At 37.7% G+C, this 27,951-nt stretch overlaps 7 protein-coding genes across 16 annotated transcripts; 3 read left to right on the forward strand and 4 right to left on the reverse strand.

The window, feature by feature from the left end:
- The first annotated feature begins 1,400 nt into the window (after window positions 1-1,400).
- LOC124536544 (regulator of MON1-CCZ1 complex) lies at window positions 1,401-12,119 on the forward strand. Of its 10 annotated transcripts, none has more exons than XR_006966886.1 (12): window positions 1,401-1,608; window positions 1,831-2,201; window positions 2,355-2,476; window positions 2,927-3,051; window positions 3,192-3,305; window positions 3,685-3,817; window positions 4,305-4,405; window positions 4,665-4,822; window positions 4,938-5,161; window positions 5,311-6,024; window positions 6,323-6,635; window positions 6,703-7,152. XR_006966886.1 is itself a non-coding variant. In XM_047113116.1 (12 exons), exons 1-12 carry the CDS (start codon window positions 1,489-1,491, stop codon window positions 11,596-11,598), a joined length of 1,911 nt encoding a protein of 636 aa, XP_046969072.1. In that variant the 5' UTR covers window positions 1,401-1,488; the 3' UTR covers window positions 11,599-12,119. The 10 variants fall into 10 exon arrangements, 3 of the variants coding, with proteins under 3 accessions (XP_046969072.1, XP_046969073.1, XP_046969074.1); XR_006966885.1 differs by having other exon boundaries at window positions 5,311-5,711; window positions 5,779-6,024; window positions 6,323-7,152; XR_006966889.1 differs by having other exon boundaries at window positions 4,938-5,028; window positions 5,111-5,167; window positions 5,317-6,024; window positions 6,323-7,152.
- Window positions 12,120-12,176: 57 nt separating this feature from the next.
- On the reverse strand, window positions 12,177-13,584 carry LOC124536547 (alcohol dehydrogenase class-3). Its single transcript, XM_047113121.1, has one exon. It carries the CDS (start codon window positions 13,431-13,433, stop codon window positions 12,303-12,305), a length of 1,131 nt encoding a protein of 376 aa, XP_046969077.1. The 5' UTR covers window positions 13,434-13,584; the 3' UTR covers window positions 12,177-12,302.
- Window positions 13,585-14,646: 1,062 nt separating this feature from the next.
- Window positions 14,647-16,845, forward strand: LOC124536340 (nucleolar protein 11). The gene is made up of 4 exons (XM_047112868.1): window positions 14,647-14,896; window positions 14,975-15,139; window positions 15,291-15,660; window positions 15,741-16,845. Exons 1-4 carry the CDS (start codon window positions 14,765-14,767, stop codon window positions 16,829-16,831), a joined length of 1,758 nt encoding a protein of 585 aa, XP_046968824.1. The 5' UTR covers window positions 14,647-14,764; the 3' UTR covers window positions 16,832-16,845.
- A 45-nt stretch (window positions 16,846-16,890) lies between these two features.
- Window positions 16,891-18,564, reverse strand: LOC124536342 (RNA-binding region-containing protein 3-like). The gene has a single exon (XM_047112870.1). The coding sequence runs from the start codon at window positions 18,248-18,250 to the stop codon at window positions 16,961-16,963; it is 1,290 nt and encodes a 429-aa protein (XP_046968826.1). The 5' UTR covers window positions 18,251-18,564; the 3' UTR covers window positions 16,891-16,960.
- Window positions 18,565-19,617: 1,053 nt separating this feature from the next.
- On the forward strand, window positions 19,618-21,991 carry LOC124536341 (chitobiosyldiphosphodolichol beta-mannosyltransferase). The gene is made up of 4 exons (XM_047112869.1): window positions 19,618-20,275; window positions 20,348-20,625; window positions 20,887-21,172; window positions 21,499-21,991. The coding sequence occupies exons 1-4, from the start codon at window positions 19,725-19,727 to the stop codon at window positions 21,707-21,709; spliced, it is 1,326 nt and encodes a 441-aa protein (XP_046968825.1). The 5' UTR covers window positions 19,618-19,724; the 3' UTR covers window positions 21,710-21,991.
- Window positions 21,762-23,081, reverse strand: LOC124536344 (NHP2-like protein 1). The gene is made up of 2 exons (XM_047112873.1): window positions 22,800-23,081; window positions 21,762-22,244 (listed from the first exon to the last, which is right to left on the reverse strand). The coding sequence occupies exons 1-2, from the start codon at window positions 22,800-22,802 to the stop codon at window positions 21,855-21,857; spliced, it is 393 nt and encodes a 130-aa protein (XP_046968829.1). The 5' UTR covers window positions 22,803-23,081; the 3' UTR covers window positions 21,762-21,854.
- Window positions 23,082-24,603: 1,522 nt separating this feature from the next.
- LOC124536343 (cleavage and polyadenylation specificity factor subunit 4) lies at window positions 24,604-27,342 on the reverse strand. The gene is made up of 4 exons (XM_047112872.1): window positions 27,142-27,342; window positions 26,783-27,059; window positions 26,420-26,660; window positions 24,604-26,119 (listed from the first exon to the last, which is right to left on the reverse strand). Exons 1-4 carry the CDS (start codon window positions 27,242-27,244, stop codon window positions 25,871-25,873), a joined length of 870 nt encoding a protein of 289 aa, XP_046968828.1. The 5' UTR covers window positions 27,245-27,342; the 3' UTR covers window positions 24,604-25,870.
- Between the last annotated feature and the right edge of the window lie 609 nt (window positions 27,343-27,951).

A 27,951-nucleotide genomic window follows, 5' to 3' on the forward strand; every position in this document is an offset into this window, starting at 1 on the left:
AGTCTCCGTTTCTAAATACTCAGTTATCACGTCAGTAAAAAGCGAAGGTTCCACATATTGAACCTGAATAGTTTTATTCTTGCTTAAAGTGGCTTCAAGAACACGAGGAAATATTGGACTGATTTTAACAGATTTAGTTCTCATAAATCTGCAAAATATTATGACGACAAAATGAAGACAATTCACTTATAGACATCATTAACATTATAAACTTTCAATAAAAATAAATATACATCTTGTTAATTGGAAAAAAACTAAAACATGAATAGATTATAACAGTAAATGCTACAATTTTAAAATAAAAACAAAAAGTCGCAAAAAATAGTATGTGCTATATATAATAGAATATTTATATCTTTATAGTAAGGTCTTCAATATAATATGAAATTACCCGTTTTCTATAGCCATGTCTCTAGATTCTTTAAACACCGATGTTTTATTCGAGAAGAAATTATTTGCTAAATATTTTTTATACTCTTTTTTATAATCCAATATTATAATATTACTTTCAATAAAAAGAGGTTTTGCTGAAAGTTCAGTGTTCAATACATCCATTAGTTTATTTGGCGTTTCCTGCTTTTTTCTTTTTTTCTTTTTTGGTACTTTTATTTTCTTTCCTACATCATATTGTACAAAGAAATCATATTCCTTAATAGGTATCATTGGTGACTTTGGCGACAATATAGATTCTTCCATTAACTCCTGACTTATTTCGTAATATTCTTCACTACCACTTTTACCTGAATCATTTTGAGTTGAATATGATTTGATGTCTTCAGTCATCGTTTTCTATTTTAAAACAACAAAACTTAAAATTAATACTACAACTCAATTGCCTTCACTACGTATTTTATATTTTATTTTTCCTTTCTATATAAAGATAATAGTTATGATTCTATTACCTTTGATATTAATTAGGTATTTTACAAATGACAAAAGATATAGAAATATACTAACAAATCAAAGATTATTTGGACATTATTACTATTATAGTCTTCAAAGTAATTGTTTTGTTTACTGTTACCATAGCAATAGCATTTTATTTAGCGCTCTAGCACTGAGTAGCAAGCATTAATAAGAATCAATAAAATGAAAAAATACTAAGAATATATTTACTTATAAAATTGCATTGATAAAAAATGTATTAGTTTATAATATATTATTTTAAATAATATGTCTTTTTTTTCAATAAATAAAGAAAAAGATATTTAACACTTATTGTATTACAGGCTTACTTATTAGTAATAATATTCACTATGGTGTGATTGTAAAGTAAGACATTTTACTGTAAATTAAAATTCAGAATAGATTTAGAATTATCAAAGCTCAAATTATTGCTATGCATAAAACGAAGTAACATACCTTGACATTGACATATCAGTTTTTGACATTCAGTATCATATGTTATCAAAACAAAAAATCAAAACAAGATTTCAATTTTTGATATCACAATAGTGCTGTTTGTTAATTTATAAATAATATAAAATAATGGCAAAATTTAGCTTAAAAGACAGTGATGAGTACTATTTGAGCCTCTCTGATCAGCCCAAAAGGTTTGACGCCGATAGCCCTGTGACCAACGTATTTTTTGACGACACAAATGGAGAAGTAATTAGTTACTATAATATTTATTTTACACGCCTTACGAATATGAGAAACATATACAGTTTTGTAAAAGTTTATACGAATGTTGAATCAAAGTCATTTATTTTTCATTTCTTTGGACACTTGCGTTAATTCATGATGAAATAAGATATGAGTTGATTTATGATAATTAGACAACTCTACTGACAAAATTGTCATTGAGAATTGTGTGTAACTGTGTTTCAGGTTTTTACTGTTAGATCTGGGGGTGTGACAGGAGTCACTGTAAATGGAATGGATGATTCAAAAAGCACTTCCTTCCGAATGGAGGATAAAGGACCAATAATTTCAATAAAATTTTCACCTGATCACAATATACTTGCAATACAAAGGAACCTAGAGGGTCAGAATGCAACTGTAGAATTTGTTAACTTTAAAGACCTTGCTCCAACTAACGTAGAGTATTCCCATACATGCAAATGGAAAAATGCAAAGATACTAGGTTTTGTGTGGCCCAAGGTTAACGAGATAGCCTTCATAACTGACCATGGTGTTGAATTATTACAAGTTTTACCGGAAAAGAAACAGTTGAAGACTTTAAAAAACATTTCATTCAGGTAATTATTAGCACAGTTTGTCGCTTTTTTGTTTACAGTTATACTATTAGTATATTTAATTTATACCATATTCAATTTAATAGTTTAATTTGAAATTTGTAATTTTTTAGAGACAAATATAAATTACTTATGTTTTTTTATTTCAATTTTCAGTGGTGCCTGGTTCTCATGGTGCGCTCAAAGCAATATCATCCTGCTGGCTGGCAACAATGGTGCTTTGTTACAACCATTCTCATTAAGTAATTCCACCATTAGCAAACTGCAAAAATTAGAAGGTAAGTCACAGATTTTATGTGGTTGTTCAAACATCATTTTAATTGGTAGGAAGCCTTATTAGTCTATCTAGGTAGATATTACCCATTTATAATATACTGGTTTGAAGTGTGAACCAGTGTAACTAAGGCATATAACATTATTAATATATTATACAATCATTATGAGGAGGCTCATATTTTTACTCATTTATATGGAGGAATGAGAGTCAATATACAAATATTGACTCCAATTGCTACATGTCAGTAGCAGACTAATAGACAGGTAATCATTCGCTTAGTTGTAGTCCCACACCTATGTTTTTTCACGAGATTTTCATTCATCTCTATCTCTTGACATATTCTTTCAGAATCATCTCTTTTGGATCCTATATATTTTCCTTAATGAGTCTGATTTTTTTTCACTTTTACTCTAAAATAGTTTAGTCAAACTTTCTAATTGTTTTTATGCAGTGGAGTGGTCACGGCCGGTGGTGGAGCGTGACGTGTTCGTGCTGCGGCTGTGCGGCGGGGCGTGGTGTGCGCTATTCCGACATGCTGACAGCTCAACCCCTACACCTGCCGCGGGACCGACAGAAGTATTCCCTTTACCACAAATTTTATTAATAATGATAGGAGAAGAACAACATTTCATTCAATATGGTCAAAAAACAATGACTGACTGTATTACTCTATATAAATAGATTCTATAAAAAAATAAGCATTCACAAATTTTCAGGTTTGGCTGATACCCATATCTGGGGGAGGTGCAACACAACATGTCTTAAAGACTGGATTAGTTGGCCGGTTTGCCGTTAGCGTTATAGACCAACTGCTTGTCATACATCATCAGGTATTACTAACATATAAATAATTGTAACTATATATAGGCAAGTAGACTAAACTTTTCAGTAAGAAATTTTGAAATTGCTTATATAATAACTGTCAACTTACATTTTTCAGTAATATAAATATCAATATATATTTATTTTAATGTTGAGATTGAAGGAATAGTGTAAACACATTTTTTAAATATATAACACCCAAGCTTTTTGCCTTTACTGGACTGAAAAATGTTTTCAATAGTCTTTTTACGATTCCAATAGGCAATGATTTATACATTAGCTATTTCTAATTTCTTACTTACTAGACTTTGTAAACATTTTTATTTATTTTTGATTGTAAATAATTATCAGTGGGTGAATTTAATTTGAATATTATTTATTTCACAGTCCAGTCAAACTTCACAAATATTCGACATAATGGAGGAATCAAAGCCAGAAAATAATATAGTTATTCACATTCCAATAGTGCAAGGAATCTCTATGAAACCAGCTGTTGTAGATGATCAGCCCTGTCCAATGTGTATCCTTGCTAAGTAAATGTTAATATGAAAATGCTATTTTCGAACATATATCGAACATACTATGTTGTCAGCCCCAGTTTGGGGCAATGGGTCTACTTTGGCATACTGGCCCCAAGAAGAAAATTGAGAGCGATAATCTTCCAAAAAAAAGATAGTCAAAGATATTGTGTCTTATATGTCGTTTAATATCGAAATGTTGTATTTGTATATTTATCTACAATATTACTATATTTTTTTGTGAGTTTTATGTCAAGTTTATGGACAAAATTACAGATTTGGGGCTGATATATTATATATTTTTTGCATATATGTAATTGGAGAAAAGATATTCTGCCGCCCCACTTTAATACATGTTTCATACAATATATATACAACTAATTGTATGATTGAGTAATATTGGTCCTTCGAGCCGGATTTTTTTATGTCTTCATAATCATTATCCTAGTCATCAATTCTATTTCATCCATATCCTTAATAAACAGCCAGATTCGGGAAACTGGGTTGTATTTCAACCGGACTATGTTATAGACGCTCGTCTCGGTTGTCTATGGAGAGTCAATCTTATACTTTCCGGCCTCGCACACTCGGTAATTATACTTTTTTTAAATAAAATTAGTGACATATTATTATTATATTAGCCAACGACTAAAATAACTTTTCAAATACTTTTCTTTATTATAGTGGAGTGGAAACTTACTATGAGTGTCATTTTAAGTTTAACAACTTAGAATATTTTCACCTATATAATAAACTAACAACAACGAATACATAATTAAAAAAATTGTCGAGCTCTTGATTTGGCCTAGGGTTATATTAATTAAAATATATTTTTGAAATATCCTTCAGGTTCCCAAAGACGAAGTACCCAAAATAGTGGCGACGTTGTTGAGACGCCAAAATGGGAAGGAGACTATTTATAGGATACTGAATCAACTCGTCAGCGACGCTGGGACTTACCTCGTGCAACTGACGAAGGCTTTTGACGAAATAAACTCCGTGTACAGGTAAGGCTTATGTTAAATCGACATCCTTGTTTATTTAACAATAAATGAATCAAGTTTACCTAATTTTGTCGTCCTAGGTTGGTATTTGTTTTAACCAACATGTATCGCGTAACAGGAAATGGGCTGACCTGGAGGTGGCGCGGAACACAGCTGGACAGGCGGCACTCGTGCGCGCACCGACGCACTTCCCCGTCCTCGTGTCGCAGGCCGACGTATGCGCGCACGTGCTGCAGGCGCACGCGGACGACGAGCGCCTGGTGCAGGTGAGGGGAGTGTCTCGTGTCGCAGGCCGACGTGTGCGCGCACGTGCTGCAGGCGCACGCGGACGACGAGCGCCTGGTGCAGGTGAGGGGAGTGTCTCGTGTCGCAGGCCGACGTGTACGCGCACGTGCTGCAGGCGCACGCGGACGACGAGCGCCTGGTGCAGGTGAGGGGAGTGTCTCGTGTCGCAGGCCGACGTGTGCGCGCACGCGGACGACGAGCGCCTGGTGCAGGTGAGGGGAGTGTCTCGTGTCGCAGGCCGACGTGTGCGCGCACGTGCTGCAGGCGCACGCGGACGACGAGCGCCTGGTGCAGGTGAGGGGAGTGTCTCGTGTCGCAGGCCGACGTGTGCGCGCACGCGGACGACGAGCGCCTGGTGCAGGTGAGGGGAGTGTCTCGTGTCGCAGGCCGACGTGTGCGCGCACGTGCTGCAGGCGCACGCGGACGACGAGCGCCTGGTGCAGGTGAGGGGAGTGTCTCGTGTCGCAGGCCGACGTGTGCGCGCACGTGCTGCAGGCGCACGCGGACGACGAGCGCCTGGTGCAGGTGAGGGGAGTGTCTCGTGTCGCAGGCCGACGTGTGCGCGCACGTGCTGCAGGCGCACGCGGACGACGAGCGCCTGGTGCAGGTGAGGGGAGTGTCTCGTGTCGCAGGCCGACGTGTGCGCGCACGCGGACGACGAGCGCCTGGTGCAGGTGAGGGGAGTGTCTCGTGTCGCAGGCCGACGTGTGCGCGCACGTGCTGCAGGCGCACGCGGACGACGAGCGCCTGGTGCAGGTGAGGGGAGTGTCTCGTGTCGCAGGCCGACGTGTGCGCGCACGTGCTGCAGGCGCACGCGGACGACGAGCGCCTGGTGCAGGTGAGGGGAGTGTCTCGTGTCGCAGGCCGACGTGTGCGCGCACGTGCTGCAGGCGCACGCGGACGACGAGCGCCTGGTGCAGGTGAGGGGAGTGTCTCGTGTCGCAGGCCGACGTGTGCGCGCACGTGCTGCAGGCGCACGCGGACGACGAGCGCCTGGTGCAGGTGAGGGGAGTGTCTCGTGTCGCAGGCCGACGTGTGCGCGCACGCGGACGACGAGCGCCTGGTGCAGGTGAGGGGAGTGTCTCGTGTCGCAGGCCGACGTGTGCGCGCACGTGCTGCAGGCGCACGCGGACGACGAGCGCCTGGTGCAGGTGAGGGGAGTGTCTCGTGTCGCAGGCCGACGTGTGCGCGCACGCGGACGACGAGCGCCGGGTGCAGGTGAGGGGAGTGTCTCGTGTCGCAGGCCGACGTGTGCGCGCACGCGGACGACGAGCGCCTGGTGCAGGTGAGGGGAGTGTCTCGTGTCGCAGGCCGACGTGTGCGCGCACGTGCTGCAGGCGCACGCGGACGACGAGCGCCTGGTGCAGGTGAGGGGAGTGTCTCGTGTCGCAGGCCGACGTGTGCGCGCACGTGCTGCAGGCGCACGCGGACGACGAGCGCCTGGTGCAGGTGAGGGGAGTGTCTCGTGTCGCAGGCCGACGTGTGCGCGCACGTGCTGCAGGCGCACGCGGACGACGAGCGCCTGGTGCAGGTGAGGGGAGTGTCTCGTGTCGCAGGCCGACGTGTGCGCGCACGCGGACGACGAGCGCCTGGTGCAGGTGAGGGGAGTGTCTCGTGTCGCAGGCCGACGTGTGCGCGCACGTGCTGCAGGCGCACGCGGACGACGAGCGCCTGGTGCAGGTGAGGGGAGTGTCTCGTGTCGCAGGCCGACGTGTGCGCGCACGCGGACGACGAGCGCCTGGTGCAGGTGAGGGGAGTGTCTCGTGTCGCAGGCCGACGTGTGCGCGCACGTGCTGCAGGCGCACGCGGACGACGAGCGCCTGGTGCAGGTGAGGGGAGTGTCTCGTGTCGCAGGCCGACGTGTGCGCGCACGCGGACGACGAGCGCCTGGTGCAGGTGAGGGGAGTGTCTCGTGTCGCAGGCCGACGTGTGCGCGCACGTGCTGCAGGCGCACGCGGACGACGAGCGCCTGGTGCAGGTGAGGGGAGTGTCTCGTGTCGCAGGCCGACGTGTGCGCGCACGTGCTGCAGGCGCACGCGGACGACGAGCGCCTGGTGCAGGTGAGGGGAGTGTCTCGTGTCGCAGGCCGACGTGTGCGCGCACGTGCTGCAGGCGCACGCGGACGACGAGCGCCTGGTGCAGGTGAGGGGAGTGTCTCGTGTCGCAGGCCGACGTGTGCGCGCACGTGCTGCAGGCGCACGCGGACGACGAGCGCCTGGTGCAGGTGAGGGGAGTGTCTCGTGTCGCAGGCCGACGTGTGCGCGCACGCGGACGACGAGCGCCTGGTGCAGGTGAGGGGAGTGTCTCGTGTCGCAGGCCGACGTGTGCGCGCACGTGCTGCAGGCGCACGCGGACGACGAGCGCCTGGTGCAGGTGAGGGGAGTGTCTCGTGTCGCAGGCCGACGTGTGCGCGCACGCGGACGACGAGCGCCTGGTGCAGGTGAGGGGAGTGTCTCGTGTCGCAGGCCGACGTGTGCGCGCACGTGCTGCAGGCGCACGCGGACGACGAGCGCCTGGTGCAGGTGAGGGGAGTGTCTCGTGTCGCAGGCCGACGTGTGCGCGCACGCGGACGACGAGCGCCTGGTGCAGGTGAGGGGAGTGTCTCGTGTCGCAGGCCGACGTGTGCGCGCACGTGCTGCAGGCGCACGCGGACGACGAGCGCCTGGTGCAGGTGAGGGGAGTGTCTCGTGTCGCAGGCCGACGTGTGCGCGCACGCGGACGACGAGCGCCTGGTGCAGGTGAGGGGAGTGTCTCGTGTCGCAGGCCGACGTGTGCGCGCACGTGCTGCAGGCGCACGCGGACGACGAGCGCCTGGTGCAGGTGAGGGGAGTGTCTCGTGTCGCAGGCCGACGTGTGCGCGCACGTGCTGCAGGCGCACGCGGACGACGAGCGCCTGGTGCAGGTGAGGGGAGTGTCTCGTGTCGCAGGCCGACGTGTGCGCGCACGCGGACGACGAGCGCCTGGTGCAGGTGAGGGGAGTGTCTCGTGTCGCAGGCCGACGTGTGCGCGCACGTGCTGCAGGCGCACGCGGACGACGAGCGCCTGGTGCAGGTGAGGGGAGTGTCTCGTGTCGCAGGCCGACGTGTGCGCGCACGTGCTGCAGGCGCACGCGGACGACGAGCGCCTGGTGCAGGTGAGGGGAGTGTCTCGTGTCGCAGGCCGACGTGTGCGCGCACGCGGACGACGAGCGCCTGGTGCAGGTGAGGGGAGTGTCTCGTGTCGCAGGCCGACGTGTGCGCGCACGTGCTGCAGGCGCACGCGGACGACGAGCGCCTGGTGCAGGTGAGGGGAGTGTCTCGTGTCGCAGGCCGACGTGTGCGCGCACGTGCTGCAGGCGCACGCGGACGACGAGCGCCTGGTGCAGGTGAGGGGAGTGTCTCGTGTCGCAGGCCGACGTGTGCGCGCACGCGGACGACGAGCGCCTGGTGCAGGTGAGGGGAGTGTCTCGTGTCGCAGGCCGACGTGTGCGCGCACGTGCTGCAGGCGCACGCGGACGACGAGCGCCTGGTGCAGGTGAGGGGAGTGTCTCGTGTCGCAGGCCGACGTGTGCGCGCACGTGCTGCAGGCGCACGCGGACGACGAGCGCCTGGTGCAGGTGAGGGGAGTGTCTCGTGTCGCAGGCCGACGTGTGCGCGCACGCGGACGACGAGCGCCTGGTGCAGGTGAGGGGAGTGTCTCGTGTCGCAGGCCGACGTGTGCGCGCACGTGCTGCAGGCGCACGCGGACGACGAGCGCCTGGTGCAGGTGAGGGGAGTGTCTCGTGTCGCAGGCCGACGTGTGGGCGCACGCGGACGACGAGCGCCTGGTGCAGGTGAGGGGAGTGTCTCGTGTCGCAGGCCGACGTGTGCGCGCACGCGCTGCAGGCGCACGCGGACGACGAGCGCCTGGTGCAGGTGAGGGGAGTGTCTCGTGTCGCAGGCCGACGTGTGCGCGCACGCGGACGACGAGCGCCTGGTGCAGGTGAGGGGAGTGTCTCGTGTCGCAGGCCGACGTGTGCGCGCACGCGGACGACGAGCGCCTGGTGCAGGTGAGGGGAGTGTCTCGTGTCGCAGGCCGACGTGTGCGCGCACGCGGACGACGAGCGCCTGGTGCAGGTGAGGGGAGTGTCTCGTGTCGCAGGCCGACGTGTGCGCGCACGTGCTGACTAAATTAAAAGCACAAAGTAATACAACATCTTGGTTCAAATGGTTGGCAACGCATCAACAACTATTGAGTTGTAAGTTCCCAAAGTGTCACTATGACTGTCCGCATCGATTTTTATACGACGATATTCAATTAATTTCTTCCAAATCCATATTAAAGTGAAATTGTTTCACTTCCGTAGGTAGTGACAACCTACCTAGCGTCTCTCTCGCGGCACGACATGGTGGTGCAGCACCCGGTAGCAGAGCTGTGCGTGCGGACGCTGGTGACGCGGGGAGCGGGGGGCAGGCTCCGCTCGCTGGTGCGGAGGGGTTGTCTGGGGGACGCCAGGCCACTGGCATGCCAGCTGTTGAGCTTGGGGCACATAGACCCTGCAGCCGCACAGATAGCCTTAGATATGATGTGGCGACTGAAAGCTTACGGGGTGAGAAAAAATATTTTTTATCCTTATTTATATTTTAAGAAACCATAGATAAATCAAGTGATAATTATGGTGATATTTTATATTTTACCAATTTACCTAGAATTGCAAAGAATTTCCTAAGTAATCCGTAGTGCCCAAACCCAACGGAGTCCGGCTAAGTGTGGTGGAGGTTTAACAGTGAACGTGTATGCCACTCCACCACTCGTATAATCCGATACAGTACGGTCGGAATGCAATTAGAACATGATTATCAAAGCACGAGTGTGTCATTAGTCATTACCAACCTAATTCTGGAATGATATTCAATAATCAAATCAAGAGAAATACCTACTAACGCTTATTACCCAGACTAAGAAATCAAACACGCAAACCAGCGAGGCAGGTGGGAAAAATCGCGAGAAAATAAATGTACAATTTTTTTTTTCACCAGGAAATAGTAGAAGTATTGCTAAGTTGGAATGAGCCAATTAGTGCTGTCGGTGCAGCTAAACAGACTGGAGCGACTTGGCTGAACATGCCCCCTCGTAAGCTCCTGTCAGCTGCCAAGCACTACGCAGAAGAGAGGAACGAACCTACAGCCTTCATGGCGGTGTACCACGCGCTTGTGGCCAGGAACGAACGGCTGAGAGGAAACCCGAACTTTGTAAAAGGTAAATATGCAACAAAGTTTCCAAACTTGCATCGATCATCATGGAATTTTCTATATTCATTTTCTAGGCCACAAAAAATGATAAAGGGTACTTAAAACTAAAACAAAAAACGTATTTTTAAACCCTGATGTTTAATTCGCTAACATTAATTAATAATATGGCTTGTAATACTGATGTGTAAAACTATAATCAACTTTTAATTATTGCGTTGAATAATATATTCGTTGCCTCCGGACTTGAAATCTTTCAAACTCGGTCAAGCTACGTCATAAAACTAATTTATAATGTTATAATTTTAATGTAAATATTGTTGGAAAAAACGTGCCTATCGGTATTTAATCGTATCTAATCTATTTATCACGGTTTATTAACTTACACATATAATATATGTCACTACATAGTATAAAACACTCGCTTCCGGCTGTCTGTCTGTACTTATGTCTGCTTAGATCCTTTAAACTACGTAACGGATTTCGAAGCGGTTGTTTAAGTAGATTAAAAGGTAGGTTTATATTTAATTTATAATGCATGCATAATATAGTAGAGAAACACTGATAATTTTAGAATCTTCTAATATTTTATCGTAAAAAAAAAAAAAACTAAATTTTATGCGCTTATATTGTAAACGCTGACTGAATCCTAAGCATTAAAAATAGTGTACTACAGTATTGTACATCTTAAAAAGGTCAACAGTCTGTATATAAGAAATAACCCTCAATAAACATTTTTATCCTTATCCGACTAAGTAACCTTCATATAATATGTACAGATTTCGAAGATAATACAGATTCAAAATGCAGGGACATAGCGGTTTGTATTATCTAATGACAACAAAATGTGAACTTTGTATATAAAGACATACAATAGTATGTTTATTATTCAGTAAGCACCCGTGTAAAGCCGGGGCGGGTCGTTACTAATACAACAAATCCTTTAAAAGAATGTTGTTAATAAGTTTGTTAAACGAAGCGATATTCAACACGACACCAATTTTATCGCATTCCTCGTGTCAATTTTTTTTTTAATGTTGATACATTAAATATTTTAAACTGAGCATGATTATGCACAAATAAAACATTGATTACGTTCTTATTACATAACTTTTAATGCCATGTGATCTTGTAGCTGATCGAATATCAAAAACATTACAGAGGTCATCATTATACAAAAAAATATATCCATGTATTGTATTAATCTTTATACTATTGTGCTTTCTTTCAGGCGAGCAATGTGCTATTTACGTTGAATATTACAAACAGCTGACGTCAGAAACTTAACCTCGCAGTTCAAGAAATAACTTTCGGTTTCGATAAAAAATAACCCGTATCTTTTGCACACTGTACACACATTACCTACCTACCTACCTAGAGATTACATACGACGGAATTAATGGGTGGATTAATTGTTGAATTTGTTAGTGTGATATTATAATTTAAATTTCGTTTTTGTTAACACATTTTGTATATAGATAATTAAAGATTGTTTAAAATAATATACCTATTATAAATTGAGCACATAAAATGTAAAAACTTTGAATATTTTTTATAACATATAAACCTGGTAATAATAATATATAAACATATTGAATATTAACACAATATGTTTGGTCCGTAATTAAGTAGATAAATATGTAATATATTTAAATAAGCAAAATCTGTGTTATGTATAAATTTAAGTAGTCAAAACAAGTTTAATGCATGACACATAAACTCTGAAAGATGTATGTTATCAAATTGTATCTTTCAACATTTATAATTGTGATCCCTTTATAATTTTTATGTTGTTTGGTGTAGTATTTTTTTATAATTAATCAAATTATCTTTTGGTCACTGAAGTATTGGAAATAAAAAACATATTTATTTTAAATGCACTTTATTATTGTTACAAAACTCATTTTTGGTAATAAAAATAGATAACTGTATTAGAATAGATTTATACCGTAATAATATATTGATTTCAAAAATCTTTCTATGGAATATATTTAAAAGTCAACAACAGCACGAATAGCCTTGCCGACGTGCATTAAATGGAACGCTTCATTGATATCATCTAAAGGTACTTTGTGAGTGACAAACTCATCTAATGGCAGTTTCTTATTCAAGTAGTCTTCAACCAACTTGGGAACATTATCTCTGCTCTTATAACCACCGAAAGCTGTACCCTTCCAGACACGCCCAGTTACTAGTTGGAATGGACGAGTGCTTATTTCCTCTCCTGCTGCTGCCACTCCGATAATAACAGACTCTCCCCAACCCTTATGGCAAGCCTCCAAAGCTGCGCGCATCGTATTTACATTGCCAATACATTCAAATGTGTAGTCCAAACCACCATCAGTCAAGTCAACCAACACCTGCTGAATGGGTTTGTCATAGTCTTTTGGGTTGACAAACTCGTTAACACCAAACTTTTTAGCCACTTCAAATTTATCAGGGTTGATATCCACTCCGATTATACGTTTTGCTCCAGCCACTTTACATCCCAATGCAACGGCAAGTCCGACAGCACCCAGGCCAAAGATTGCGCAACTTGAACCAGGTTCAACTTTAGCTGTATTTAAAGCCGCACCATATCCTGTTGTAACACCGCAGCCCAGCAGACATATCTTATCCAATGGTGCAAGATCGTTGACTTTACACAAAGAAATTTCTAGAACCACTGTGTATTCACTGAATGTGGAGCATCCCATAAAGTGGAACAAATCCTTCCCTTTGCAGTGGAACCGTTTTGTTCCGTCGGGCATGACTCCTTGACCCTGTGTAATTCGTACTTTCTGACAGAGGTTAGTTTTTGGGTTAAGACAGAATTTGCAAGTTTTACATTGTGGGACATACAAGGGTAAAACATGGTCTCCAGGTTTAACGGTCGTGACTCCTTCTCCGATACTTTCAACTATGCCACCGCCTTCGTGACCCAAGATGACAGGGAACACGCCTTCTGGATCCTTTCCGGATAATGTGTAAGCGTCTGTGTGACAGACGCCGGTTGCTAGGATTTTAATACGTACTTCTCCAGCTTTGGGCGGATCGACTTCAATTTCTTCAATTGATAAAGGTTTTCCAGCTTCCCAGGCTACGGCCGCCTTGCACTTAATCACTTTACCGGCAGTCGACATAATTCAATACAACCGACTAAAATCACCGAATGAAATCAAATGAACGTATTTATTATATTAAACGAACTGCTCTGTGATAAATTAATGATAATTCGGAGTCGATTGTCGAATAATAATAAAAGCAAAACTACGATATAAGTTCGGATTACATCATATGACAGAACGAGACAAGTATAGTTTTCAATTGCTAATGAACTTGACCTTGACAATTTTTTTGTCAAAACTCAATATAAAGCGGAAATACGTCTGCCAAAAGAAGAATCAAGAAATGGTAGGTATTATTATCAAAAACAGTTAAGCGACATTATTAATAATAATTGAAGCTTTCAATATTACTGATAAATTTGAGAAATATATTAACATTTTTTTTAACTCGTATATTGTTTATAAAAAATCAGTTGAATATTGTTTCTCTTCATAAATAAATAAATAAAAGTACTTTTTCATTTGTTCATTTATTGGTTTGTTATAACAAGAAATATTTATAAAAAACTCACAATTAAAATATAAAACAAAAATAAAATTACAAACAATTGAAAATAAAGAATTAAAAATTCATGCAATACCACCAAATTAATATTTACTCTTTACAAAAATATTAATATTTGTGTAGACAATATTTAAGTTCATATTTAATCTTACTCATTTTTTCTTTATGTTTTTATTGGCAAAAGAAATAATCAAAGACAATGAATTAATTATTAAGATATACGTAAGATCTTTAAAAAAATAAATAATAGCCATTGCGAAAAAAGAAGAATCGAAGAAGAAGAAAGAAAGTAGAATCATGATAATTGATCTCATCATTAAAACTATAGTTTTTTTTATACTATACGATAGTTTTTGTCGTTAAAAAAATTGAGGACATCATGAGATTTAAGGCGCTTTGAGAAAAAGGGAAAAAAAATGTACTATTAAATTTTATTTATATTTGAATAAATATCGAGGCATACTCTACAATGGACATATACATTATATTCGAGATATGAAGGTTAATAACAATGTTTTCTTTTAATACTGCGAATACGATGAATTTAAAACACAAATTAAGCATTTGAAAATTATTAACTTTCTCGTTTTCTAATCTTGCTTTTAAATATTGTATTTCATAAAAAGGCTTTTAAAAAAATTGTGTGTCTACAGTTTGTGTATGAATACAGTTTGTGTTGAGGGCAGAAATTAATTTAAAAAAAATACTGTCAATGGCCACAAATATGTCAATGTCAAATACACGCTGATATTTGATAGCTCCTGGCTCCTGAGTGCTGAAAAAACGAAAAACGCATGGAATAGTTTTTCACGCGATGATAGTTGCTTATTATTTTTAAATAATGGCAAAGTTACATAATTATTACGTTTTATGTCCGCTTATTGATCAAAATAGTTTTTTAGGCGTATCTCAAGATCGGGACGATGAAAATGTCATAGTAACCCTAGGCCGCAATGTTGTGAATAAATTCAGAGTAAATATTTCTCCTTTTCAAAGCACATTTGATAATATATTTAATATTAAGTGCTCTTTTTTATAATAATTTGGTTAGCTTTCAGATCAAAAACAAATTAGCGGTTGGACTTCAAAAGATCATTTAACATCAGCAGTAATATTTGATAAAGAACAAGAAGCTTATGTTGGAGTTTTCAATAGAAATACGATTAAAACGTGGAAAGAGGATTCTGACAACTTGGATAAAATAAAAAAGTATAAGGTAATACTTGAAAATGCCATATACATAATCTCAAGCTGGCCACAAGTCTTGTTGCGTACCTGTCTGGCATATTGTATTATATATAAAATTTTAATACATGTATATTGTTGTTATGAATAATTAGAACTTAACCTAAATTATCTTCTTTCAGTTTCCAGTAAATATTTTTAAGTTGATATCTAGAGGTAACCAATCTTCATTAATAATATTTGAGAATGGAAATTGTGCATCACTCCCATACGCACTTGATAACAGGAAATCTTATGAAAACAAACATCTTATTAAAGAGTCTGAAACAATTGTAGACATAGCCTGCTACAGCATAGCAACAAATGATTACATTTGCTATGTTACAAAGAACACTAAAAACAGTTATGACATCATAACATGCACAATCAGGGAAGAACTAGGTGATATGGATAAATCTAAATTAAATAAAACTAAGGTTTCCAGACCAGAGGATGTTTATGTTGTTGGAGAACTTATCAGCACAGATGATAAACCCTGTGTTTATTTCCTATGTAAGTATTTTTTGCATACTACTTTTTATTTTGAATTAATTTGACTAAGTGTGATATTTATTCTCTTCATTTTTCTTCAGGGAGTGATGCTAAAGTGACAGTTTATGATTTAATAAAAAAATCTTGGAAAACCATAGGCACTGTGCCATGGATATCTACCTCCTCGAGTGTATCCATTTCATGGATGGGTCAAGACCACCTGATTCTATTTGGAAGTAACTCCGACCAGGATGGAGCTATTATTGTTGCCTATAATATCATCCTTGGAGTAGGATCATGTAGGTATCCTATGAAAATGTACTCAGAGAATGCAAAATTATATTGTTTCAATGGTCTTATCATACTTGAAGCTTCAAATCATATTGGAATGCTACCGTATGTACTAGAAACTAATAGAAACCTTTCAAGTTTGCTGGGATCCCACGACATTGTTGATGACACATGTACGGAAATTGCAGAATGGGACACTCCTGTGGAACCCATATTTAATGAAGCTGAAGAAATCAGAGATTTAATTAAAGTAGGTCTAACTGAAAGAGGCATGTGCACACAAGTTATTCCACCATTACTAGAAAAGGGGGACTACCAGAAAGTTTTGAAAACTTTACAGGGTTTTAAAGATATACCGGAATCAATTTTAGTGTTATTACTCAATTATGCAATAAAATTGGTTAATCCAGTTGATGTAGATATCACAAATCATGAAGAATTTGTTAGATTTTGTGATTGTGAAGAAGAATCTGGTGAAGTTAAAGAAATCCACCAAGATAAATTTAAAATCCTCGACTATTTATTCCAAATAACATTTAGTGATGCAATGTTAATTCCTTATTTAAGAAATGACTTATCGTTGGATAATGCATTATTTCTTATGTCTTATATATCATATTTACTAGTTGATTCTGACAAAAATTTTAATGCAAACTATGAAAGCAAACTCTTTGATTGGTGCATTTTACTAATGGATGCATTTTATCAACAGTATTTACTAACAAAAGATGACAAAACAACAATTGTATTAAACAATACACAGAAGGTAGTAACAAGTCTTATTGATAAATTGATTCAAGTGAACAGTGCTTTGCCCTTGTTACATAAAATCTCATCAGGTAAACAGATGGAAAATAATGAGGAATCATTGTCATATGCGATTGAGTTAATTGAAATATAGTATTGTTTTTTTCATTTGATTTTTATTACCCTGAACACACAAAATAAAATAAACATGACAATTTAATATTTGGTTTAATAAGAATATGTTTTTTATGCATACAGTATTTCACTTACACTTTACAACAATTTATTCTATTGATTTTTTAGTTGCAGCTCTAGCGAATTGTACAACCATGGGTTTTTCTTTCAATAAATACCCATTAGTTTCTTTTAATGCTTCTTCTGCTATTTTCACTGATGGAAATGTTACAAAAGCTTGACCTTTCATTCTGCCTTCCTGCATGACTCTCACATCAAAACCTAATTGCTCTTCTTCAGGTATATGTTCTACATAACGCTTATATATCCTCTTGACATCTTGCTCTGAGACAGTTTTAGCTAAATTCTTTAAATATAACCTCATTGATGGTTCTCCAGGGTGATAGTTCTTGAACACAGGAAGAATTTTCATATCACTGTAAGATATTCTATTTGCCAAAAGCTCTTGTCTAGTAATTGGGGGTTGTTCTGGCTCTTCTGCAATTTGCTGAACATCAGCAGGTTGGTTTTCTTTTTGAAATTTGCCTAGCTCACCAACAACCTCTGGTTTATCGGCTTGTTTCTGCAGAGCATCTTGGGATACTACTAAAGATATTTTTTTAGTTTCTGTTACTGGATTGACAACATCAAAAACTTCTTCTTGATTTAGTTTGACTGTTTTTTGTTTTGGTAATAAAGCTGTTGAGAGAACTGCTGCAGGTCGTTTCCTTGTTTTTGGCAAGGTGTGTTTCCTTTTTGCGATTGAAGGTACTAATTGTTTAGGGATGTCATCACCACTTGAAATTTCAGACTCAGGCTCACTTGGTTCCACGGGTGGTAATATTGACATTTCATCTATGAAATAATCTCTAAAATTTTCTTTAAAAAACTTAACTGCTGTATCATTTTCTTTGAAAGGAGTGCCAAGTGACATCTTGTTCATTAGGTGTAAGGTTTGAGTATAAAAAGGTTTGTGAATAAAAAGTTCATATATTATATTAATGATTATTTGTGGGCTTACTTTAGGGTATGAATATCTTAAGTGTACTGGTGGTGGCTGGTAAAAGTCAAGTGAAGGATTCCAAGCATTGATAATTCGTAAAAACTCTTTAATCTGATTTGTTATAGTTGAATTAGTGTCATCTTTACTCTTAGTTTCAGTAACTGGTTCTTTTTCAAAGGAATATTCTACCACTAGGCGTCGTTGCGCAATTTCTAGCATGTGCAATCGTTGCAAGGACAATTTTGCTTTTTCAACAGTAGCGAACGACGCGAATATATAATTACGTTTCTTTACTTTTTCCCAAACTTTTAGAGCACCAAAATGTTTAAGTAACTTTTCCTTGTCTTCAAAGGACAATGCCTCTGGAAGATGTCTAATTATGAGTACTTTAGACATGTTATATCTCTTCTTGTGTTTACTATTTGAAGACTATACTGCATACATCAGGCTTTTATGTAACAATTATCTGAATGATCAATAAAAATGACACAATTTCACCTTTGTAATTAAATAATATGTACGGTGTATAAAAGCATTTCATACAGCGACAAATATAGTTAATATATTCTGACGCATTCAATAGTATGAATAAACAGAAATAAAATAAGTAGCGTCTTGCGACTCCTGCCTTAATGGCATTTGACATCTAACATTAAAAAGTCTAAAACTTTAAAACAAAACAAAATAAGTTGATTTCATTTTATAGTAAAATTATTAATTCGAGTCAGTAAAATGACATTTCCAGTGTTGCAGGTTTTTAATCTCAAATAAATAGTGACGTGATAGAATCTCGACTATAATTTTAGGTATTTCGACTAAAGCACTATTACTAATTCCAGTCAGTAAAATAACAATTGCAACTGTCACTGATACTGTTCGGCAATCAATAGACATAGACATTTAGTCATGCTTTATTTTATTAAGTATCAAAGCGTTTTTTATTATAAATATTTAATACATATTGTATTAAATAATACGATTTTAGAAATATGGACCTTGCCAGCGTATTAAAATTTCTCACTACATTATTATTATAAAGCTGGGAAATGTATAAAGAGGTTCAGAGGAATTAACACTAAAAGGTCAGAAAAATACAAGTAATTTTATACGTTTTTATTCATTACGGTTGATATTGATTCCGACTCCGATTCTGAATCGGTATATTCAGAATCGGAATCGATATCAGGTTCATTTATAACAAATGAATCCACATATTCGTCTTTGGTGTGGTCGAGTTGACACATTTTGTCTTCGACTTTTATGGCATGGTTGATGCACTGTCTCCAATTTTCAGGTGTCACTTCCTTCAGGCCTTCTTGAAATAATTTTTTCACGTCATTTATTTTAAAAAGTTTTATTGTTCCTGGCGATGTACCCCTTTGCTTGAGCCCAAATTAACTCTATCGGGTTGAGCTCACAGTGATTGAGAGAAATTTTAATACACTGGTAAGGTCCATATTTCTAAAATCGTATTATTTAATACGGTATGTATTAATTTACAATAAAAAAACGCTTTGATACCTAATAAAATAAAGCATGACTAAATGTCGAAGTCTATTGATTGCCGAACATCACTATTGTAGCGGGTAACCCTTTTTAGTATCAGTGACAGTTGCACTTGTCATTTTACTGACTCGAATTAAAAATCGTACTATAGTTGATAAAATTATTTTTAAACGTCAACGTCAAAAAGTTTTATGTCAATGTCAACGGTTATATTTTGCAATGGGTACTTTACTTGACTACTTGGTATGTTGAAAGTTTGTTACTGTTATCTTAATAATCTTAATATGAATCAATTTGAAGGAAAAAGGAATAGCGAATGAAAACTAATATTTTCTACAAGTAATTGATATACATTAAAGGAGCTATGACTGAACAAGATTCTAGAAAGGTAGTGAAGGTGGTAGTTTTAGGAGATATTGGTAGAAGTCCACGGATGCAATATCATGCCTTATCTCTCGCCGGTTGTGGATTTGATGTGAATATGATTGGTTACATGGAAACGAAACCTCTTTCAACTATCCAAGAGAATCCTCGAATTACTGTTACTAAACTTCATCCTTTAAAAATAGAATGGGCTCCAAAATTGGTACAGTATTTCGCAAAAGCATTGTGGCAAGCAATTAGTTTACTGTTAACATTATTTATAACTGGAAGAAGTAGTTATTTACTGTGTCAGAACCCTCCAGCTGTGCCTACACTACCTATATGTAGATTTTATTGCTTAGTAACTCATACAAAATTTATTATAGACTGGCATAATTATGCGTTTTCTATAATGGCTCTTTCACTTAGCTGTAACCATCCTATACTTAAAGTATCAACATATATAGAAAAGTTTTTTGGTCAATCATCAGATAGTAATTTATGCGTAACATATGCTATGAAGCAGGATTTATTAGAAAATTTTAATGTTATGTAAGTATTTATTGTCTACTTTTAAAATTATATCTCACTAAAAAACATTAAGTATAAACACAATTTTTTTAGGGCAACAGTTCTTTATGATAGACCACCTAATATTTTTAAACCTATAACAGTACAAGAAAAACATAATTGGTTTGTTAAAATTGGGTCTCAATATAAAGAATTTATGGCTTCAAAAACAGATGCAAGTGATACAGCCCAAAGTGATACAAGGCACACAGCATTTACCGAGATAGAGGGGAATCTAGTAAAATTAAAAACCAATCGACCTGGGCTATTATTTAGCAGCACTAGTTGGACTGCAGATGAGGATTTCAGTATACTAATGGAAGCCTTACAAGGTGAAGTGTTTCTTTTAAATTATAAAAATGATATTTTAGGAAAATTACTTAATTAACCTAAAATAATAAGAAAATGGTCTCTGTAAGTGACTTAGTGTCTGAAGTGAAATGTATAAATAACTCCTCCGCAATACTATTGAGCCAAAATAATAAGATCTAAGACTTAGATTCACTCAACTCTTAAAGTTGTGAAGTCTTTATCATTAATCAATGTCTTTTTAAATGTTACAATGTAATAATATGAAATTGACTGTTTTTTAGTTTATGAGACAACATTTGATCTTGTAAAAAATTTGCCCAAATTAATTTGTGTCATCACTGGCAAGGGTCCTATGAAAGAATATTACAAAGAGCAAATATCTTCTCGCAAATGGCAGCATGTTACCGTAATAACACCTTGGCTTGAAGCTTGTGATTATCCTACCATGGTAGCAAGTGCAGATCTTGGGGTTTGTCTTCACACCAGTTCTTCTGGCTTAGATTTACCCATGAAAGTAGTGGATATGTTCGGTGCTGGACTGCCTGTTTGTGCATATGACTTCAAATGGTATGTATATTTGATTAACTGATGTAAGTCGACCATTAACAACTTGTGGTAATATTAAGAGCTGATATTTGTCATATAGATGATCATATGACATTATGATTATTATGACAAATACTTTCAAATAAGTTTTACCATATTTAAACATTAATTATTAAAATAAAAAGGCTATTTTTATAACTATGACTGATATTTTGTATGAATTTCTTTTAGTGTCTATTTTATACAATAATTTAATTTAAAAACATAGCTTTATATAGTAATTTCATTCATTTTTCATCTTTGAACTGAATCATCATTCATCTTTGAACTGAATTATATATTTCCAGCCTTAATGAGCTAGTTCAAAATGGTGAAAATGGTTATACATTCAAAACTAGCGATGAACTATCAAAACAAATTGTTTTATGGTTTCAAGATTTTCCAAATAATGACAAACAGAATAAAGTAGCCAACAAAATGAGAGAAAACTTAAAGAAATTTCAGGAATCAAGATGGGAAGACAACTGGAATTTAAGAGCTAAAAAATTATTTGAGTGATAATATTAAATTGTAATTAAAGTATGAATCAATTATTTTATTAAATAAACAATATTTTATGAGAGATTTATTATAATCAATAAAAATACATGTTTTATTTGGAAATTATATTTACAAAAATAGTATTTCCTCGATACACTAGAACTTACACTAAGAGTCTTTCAATCTCCTGTTGAATGGTTTGAATTTGTGGTTTAAGTTGCGAGCCCTCATTAATAGTTATGGAGCAAGCAACAATGGGCCGAGAGACACCACAAGCCCGTCCTAAAGCTTGTTTAGACCTAACAAACACATATGGTACATTCTTGTCTTCACACAGAATTGGAATGTGGAGCACAATCTCCAGTGGTTCAGCATCTGCAGCCATAATGATGAATTCTGAAAGACCTCTGTTCAATGTCTTAGTTGCCTCATTGGCTCCTTTTCTCAGTTGCTTGTAGTTAGCAGCTTGTTGAACGAGGTTCAATATCTTTGCAGTAAGAGCAGCATCAGCTAATGGATACGCTTTTGGGTTTACACTTGCTTCATTATCGGCCTGTAAAGATTACTAATTGTTAAATAAAAATTTAAAGCACACAGAACGAACCATGTTACTAATGCATACTATTATAGTAGTATCAAAATATAGAAAGCTATTTTATTTAAGTTTCTAATCGCCTTTCAAATGCATTCGGTAGGCCATGTGTATTGCATAGCCATGTGAGTTGGTTGGTTATGAGATAAATCATAAACAATTTTTTTATTATTGGTATTATTTGTCGAAATTTGAAACTGCAATATTGGGATAAGATCCACGAGGTTTTATAAGTCGACTAATAATGCAAATAACGAATTTAGTTTTAAATTACTTGATGACTATTATAAGCTACTCTACAAAGGTTACGACATAATCATTGCTTTAAATACATTCATTCGAAGTTCATGGTTGTTTTTATTTAGTACACAATGCAATACTACAGTCTGATGTCACATGTCAACATAACCTAATACAATCACGTGTGTTATGATTGCCGACACTAAAAAAATAACTGGATCGAAATCTTCTGAATTTTCATGTCCTAACTGCGATATGTAACGTAATTTAACTTACCATTTTTGCTTCTGTTCACCAAGTTCTGATAAACTAAATCAACCTCTCAGCGATTACTCGCGTCACTGAGGAAGTTGAATGATATAAAGATTGTATTTAAATTTTCTTATAAAGAAATTTAAATGCACTATGGAAGATGAAATTATTTTTTAGTAATATTTATTTATTTGGATAATATTGAAGTATTAAAACGTGAGACGCTGCGACGCTAACCTCTAACTTTTAAATTGACAGGTTTGAATTTCTGTCTTCTGATATAGCCGAGAACAGTCAACTTGACAAACTGTGTTGCATGTAAAATAATAATATTTTAATTTTTTTTTTCGCTTTTTTCTTTCCTCAGAGGGAAAAGGCAAAGGTATTACACTGTACAGCCAAGTCTTTTGTAATTTTTATTCATATTAATAATATTCTAATTTCAATGTATTATTTATTAAAAAAAAATGTCAATTATCACAAATCTTCCATAGTGCGGCCAAGTTTAGGCTTATAAAATAAATAATTACTTTATATAGTAGTGTAATCATGTCAAATCGCTTAGTAAAATTTTACGATATACGTTATACTGAGAAATATAATTTTATGGATAAAATAAATAAAATTAGGCAATGTTTATTTACATTTCTGAAAGTGCTATGATTTAATTGGTTTTTTTTTCTATATTTGTACGTTTTTTTAAACATAAAAATATTTCCCCATCAAACGCAAAATAAATTAATACTTAGGAATCGTGAAACAAGGACCTCGCACAAATTTATAGTAGGTAAATTAATATCGAATTTATATTTATGTAATTATTGTTATAAAAATTAGCTGAATATTATGAATTACTTATATGTTTAATATACACAGAATTATCAAGCCTTAACGAGTAAAACATGTTAATTATTTAAAGGATTTATTTAATGCTTATTTTATAAATGTAAGTAACAGTAGATTTTCTAAAAAATCGTTCGATATTTATTGTAATTAAATACTACCTTTACTGATATAACTCTAGCAGCAATTCACAGAATCAACTAATTTCATTTTGAAAGTATTATTCGCGGTAAATAATAAACAATCAATAATGGATAAAAGTTATGTAATAATAAAATAAAAAGTATTGAGTTTTCATGTAAAGCTATATACATAAAGGAAAATCTGACTTAACAAATTTTTCATAACAATATATAAAAATCTCATTAATAGGTAACAGAAGTTCTCAATACTATTACATGAAAATTTAGATACCTACCTAATTTAAGCCATACTCCCAAGAATTAGATGACAGTAGGTGATGTGTAGAAAATTATAAGGTCTTGTAGAAATAAGCCTCGAGGCTTGTAATGGGGAACGAGTCGGGGAACAGATGCATAATTTTGACTTAATAGATAAAAGACTCAAATACTCGTAAGTATAAATATATAGAAATAGGTAGATATATAGACGTTCTTGTATTAAATGTATATGTCCAATTTTTATGTTAGTCTAAAATTTAATTCGATTTATATCCAGGTATCTGTTTTCATATCCATAAATAATACAACAAACTTTCAAGTAACTTGGGAGTAGGATAGCACAATATCTGCTGTCTTTTTCTTTATTGACAATGGTTACATGAGTTAAATTAACGTTAATGTGTTTACAAATTGTACAAAAACCTTGAATATAAAATGAATTGTTGCATTTACTTTTACAACTCATACAAAACATCATATAATTTACAAAAATATGTTCTTTTTACCTCTTCATAGATGCATTATATTTCATATACAGAATTAATGAATTTTCTTTAATTTCACTATCATTACATAAAATTCAAAGCTATAGTATATTAACATACATAAGCATATCTTTTATGTTTAATATAAATATTTATTACAAACCTATTTGATACAGTTATATAACATGTAATTTCAAGAGTAAGTATAATTATTTTTATTATTAAAAGGCATTTCTTATGTACTATTTTTTATTTCTAGTAATAGTAGTATATACAAGGCCAAATTTAAAGGTTTGGGACTGGATAATAATTTGATGTAAATAAGATGTAATATAAGTCTTTTTATGGCGATGATGCCCTGGCCGATTTTCCATCATACCCAATATTTTGTTGCGAATACAAGGGCACCTTTACTCAAGAGTTCAGGCACATCATAAAGGGTATATTATTTTTATATTACATGGCATGTGATTACAAAAACTGATTAAGTCTAGACTCTAGTACAGAAATTCCTCAATTGACAAAAAAATTTCTTTAAACCCAGGTTTGAATTTTTAATATTGATATTCAACCAGTTGTATCATAGGTTGGAAAATTATCAATTCAAAAACAAAACTCCTAGGATAGTCCTTGTCGTCTCACCATAAAAGAGGCCCTATATTTACAAAAAGATCTTATGAGATTTTTGGAGTATATTTGAATTGTCTTTTCTTTAAGGCTTATGTTAATACATATTGCTATATAGTAATACATATTGCTTATTTTGGCTCTCCATCTAGTAATTTATTACTCTAGACTATATCTCCACTCTATAGAAACCAGTTCTAATATGTTATTATTATATATTTGTTGCCCTCTAACAAACTAATCTTCACACTCTTAAAGAAGAATCCATAGACAAAAAAATATATAGTTAACGGTTTCTCGGTCCATAAATGCCTTCATGAAAATTATTTAGTGAATATGTCCAGCCTACCTGTGTATTGTAGTTATATTTCTGAAAGTGTTAACTAGTATTCAAATATTTGAACTTATATAAAATATTTTTAGGAAAAAAAATCTCATTAAAGTTTTCCACAAAACAAAAAGAAGTAAAAATCTAAGCATTATTACAGGGCTGTAGATAACAAGGGCATGTAAGATATATATGGTGGAAACTGAATAATAGTGTGACTAGTTGACAAATAAAGTACTACAGTAACAATATTACTCCTATTTTAACAACTCAGCTATTCATAAGCTAATCCTTTCCAAATGATTCCAAACACAACACTGATTTTCTTCAAAGATGTCTTTATACCTTACTAACAAGCACTGTTCATCATGAGTCAGCTGAAGTCACTTAAAGTGGCTTCACATACTTATACTAGTTAGGTTTTTTGAACATATTGTTAGAATTGTTCTGTCCTGTTTGATTTGACAAGAAAGCGAGGTGGCCCTTGGGACATTTATTTGCATAATGGCCTTTGGTGCCACATTTGAAACAAGTTACTTCTTCTAGAGGTTTATGCATCATTCTTTGAAGTCGTTGCATTTCATCATTATCATTTGCAGGTTTTACATAGCCTAGTGCTCTATATCTTGCTTCTTCTTGTTTTTGAGCAACTTCTCTTTGCTGAAATTTAAACACACAATTAAATTAATTACAGTAATACTGCATTTAAAACTGGCAGATTATCTATTATATTTTTTTTATATCACATAAATAGAATTTTTAAATATTTTCAATTTAGGTTATATAAGCTAATTATTTAGTAATATAGGAAAATTATTTTTGTAGGTATTTATTTCAGTCAAAAGTAACTTATTGTATTATCTAATTTTTCTAAACCTATAATTGAAATACAAATTTTGTATACAACATAAAAAAGGATTATAATATGACATAAAATATATAAAAGGATTTAATCCTTACATCTGGAGGTATCTTGTTGCATGATGAAGCTTTATGACCAACTTCTGAGCAGTAATGACAAATTGGCAGACGCTTTTGATCCTTAGTTTGTTCTGGTGGGGCAGGCAGTTCAAACCTTGGGTGCATGTACTTGCAGTTTGGTCCATCAGGGCAGAAACCAGCTAAATAGTTTATGCACAACACTCTTCTAACATGTCTGTGTCGACAGTGGGGGCCGTGCCGACAAAATCCTCGATCATACCTGAAAACCAAATTTAATTATAATCTGAATGATTAATATGAAAACAATTTAAATAATAATGTTAGTCATTATTTATGATTTTTAGTATTTCTTATGTAGTCGAATAAAAGGTTTGTACTCACCAAGGACAGTCTTTAATTTTACTTTCGGGATCTATGTGTAGGAAGGGACACTCTTTATTGTGGCAAGCATTAAACCTTGCATAGAAATAGCATTCAGGCATTTTGGTCATGTCATATTCATGTAGAAATTCACACTGGTCTCCTTTTTTGCACAAGCCACGAAGCCAATGTTTACAAACAACTGTTCGATCGCCTCTGACATGTCTATAGGGGCACTGAGGTCCATTGTTACACCCACCAGGTTGACTAAAGAATTCGCAAACAGCTGCTGTTGATTCTGAAATGTTATTTATAATAGTATAAAAGGACAATATTAATCGCAATTAGTAAGTTAGTAATGTAATTTATATGTTTCTTACTATCCATCCCAGGAAAGGGAAGCGGCAACGCTCCATACTGTTGTTCTAATGCGTAATCTATATCAAATTTTATATGATCTACGTTTGCGACTATCACCTCCATTTTATAATTTATCTAAATTTATGTAGAACTATTCAATCTTAAATCAACGTTATTTTAATGTAATAGACGAGTACTTCTGGAAATCGTCACAAGTCACAACTGAAATGACATTTCAACTTCAAGTGAATATCACAAATACAGATTAGATAAACACTACAATATAATATATAGTATACAGTATAGTATTGACTCACTTAAAACAACCTACAACAAAGAATCCAAGTTCTGTAGGAAGGCATATATAAGAGCGGATGCCCAACGGATTGTGCAGATTGGTCATGACCTTGTCTCGAGTCCTACGAGCTCACGTAGTTTTTAGCGTCTGACCAAGTCTATGCAAAACAATTTCTGCCAACCTTCACTGCCACCGCTCAGGAACCCGAATGGATCGGTAGCCTACAGTTCGCAGGAGAAAGCCGATCTTCTGGCGAAACTCTTTACCTACAATTCTATTATCGATGATTTTAGTGCGCAGCCACCAAAAATACCGTCTTGAGGCTAAACAATGCCTGACATTAAAATCAGGATGTGCGTGCTGAGCTACAATTTCTCGACGAATGGAAGCTAGCGGTCCTGACGGAATACCTGCTATAGTGCTCAAGAAATGAGGAGCGGAACTGTCTCTAGTGTTAACGCGCCTGTTCCATATGTCGCTTTCTGCGGGATGTGTGCCGGAGGCCTAGAGGGAAGCTAATGTGCAACCGGTT

The sequence above is a fragment of the Vanessa cardui genome, chromosome 16 (genome assembly GCF_905220365.1).
Source record: "Vanessa cardui chromosome 16, ilVanCard2.1, whole genome shotgun sequence".
Lineage (NCBI taxonomy): Eukaryota > Metazoa > Arthropoda > Insecta > Lepidoptera > Nymphalidae > Vanessa > Vanessa cardui.

Bases quoted from the DNA above. Each gene is read 5' to 3' on its own strand.
- LOC124536544 (XM_047113116.1), top strand. From the start codon at position 1,489: ATGGCAAAATTTAGCTTAAAAGACAGTGATGAGTACTATTTGAGCCTC. The intron at 1,609-1,830 runs GTAATTAGTTAC...ACTGTGTTTCAG, and splicing joins TTGACGACACAAATGGAGAA to GTTTTTACTGTTAGATCTGG. The intron at 5,086-9,428 runs GTGAGGGGAGTG...TCACTTCCGTAG, and splicing joins ACGACGAGCGCCTGGTGCAG to GTAGTGACAACCTACCTAGC.
- LOC124536547 (XM_047113121.1), bottom strand. From the start codon at position 13,433: ATGTCGACTGCCGGTAAAGTGATTAAGTGCAAGGCGGCCGTAGCCTGG.
- LOC124536340 (XM_047112868.1), top strand. From the start codon at position 14,765: ATGGCAAAGTTACATAATTATTACGTTTTATGTCCGCTTATTGATCAA. The intron at 14,897-14,974 runs GTAAATATTTCT...TAATTTGGTTAG, and splicing joins ATGTTGTGAATAAATTCAGA to CTTTCAGATCAAAAACAAAT. The intron at 15,140-15,290 runs GTAATACTTGAA...ATCTTCTTTCAG, and splicing joins ATAAAATAAAAAAGTATAAG to TTTCCAGTAAATATTTTTAA.
- LOC124536342 (XM_047112870.1), bottom strand. From the start codon at position 18,250: ATGTCTAAAGTACTCATAATTAGACATCTTCCAGAGGCATTGTCCTTT.
- LOC124536341 (XM_047112869.1), top strand. From the start codon at position 19,725: ATGACTGAACAAGATTCTAGAAAGGTAGTGAAGGTGGTAGTTTTAGGA. The intron at 20,276-20,347 runs GTAAGTATTTAT...CAATTTTTTTAG, and splicing joins TTAGAAAATTTTAATGTTAT to GGCAACAGTTCTTTATGATA. The intron at 20,626-20,886 runs GTGAAGTGTTTC...ACTGTTTTTTAG, and splicing joins ACTAATGGAAGCCTTACAAG to TTTATGAGACAACATTTGAT.
- LOC124536343 (XM_047112872.1), bottom strand. From the start codon at position 27,244: ATGGAGGTGATAGTCGCAAACGTAGATCATATAAAATTTGATATAGAT. The intron at 26,661-26,782 runs GTGAGTACAAAC...TTTGGTTTTCAG, and splicing joins AAAATTAAAGACTGTCCTTG to GTATGATCGAGGATTTTGTC. The intron at 26,120-26,419 runs GTAAGGATTAAA...TTTAAATTTCAG, and splicing joins GCAACAAGATACCTCCAGAT to CAAAGAGAAGTTGCTCAAAA.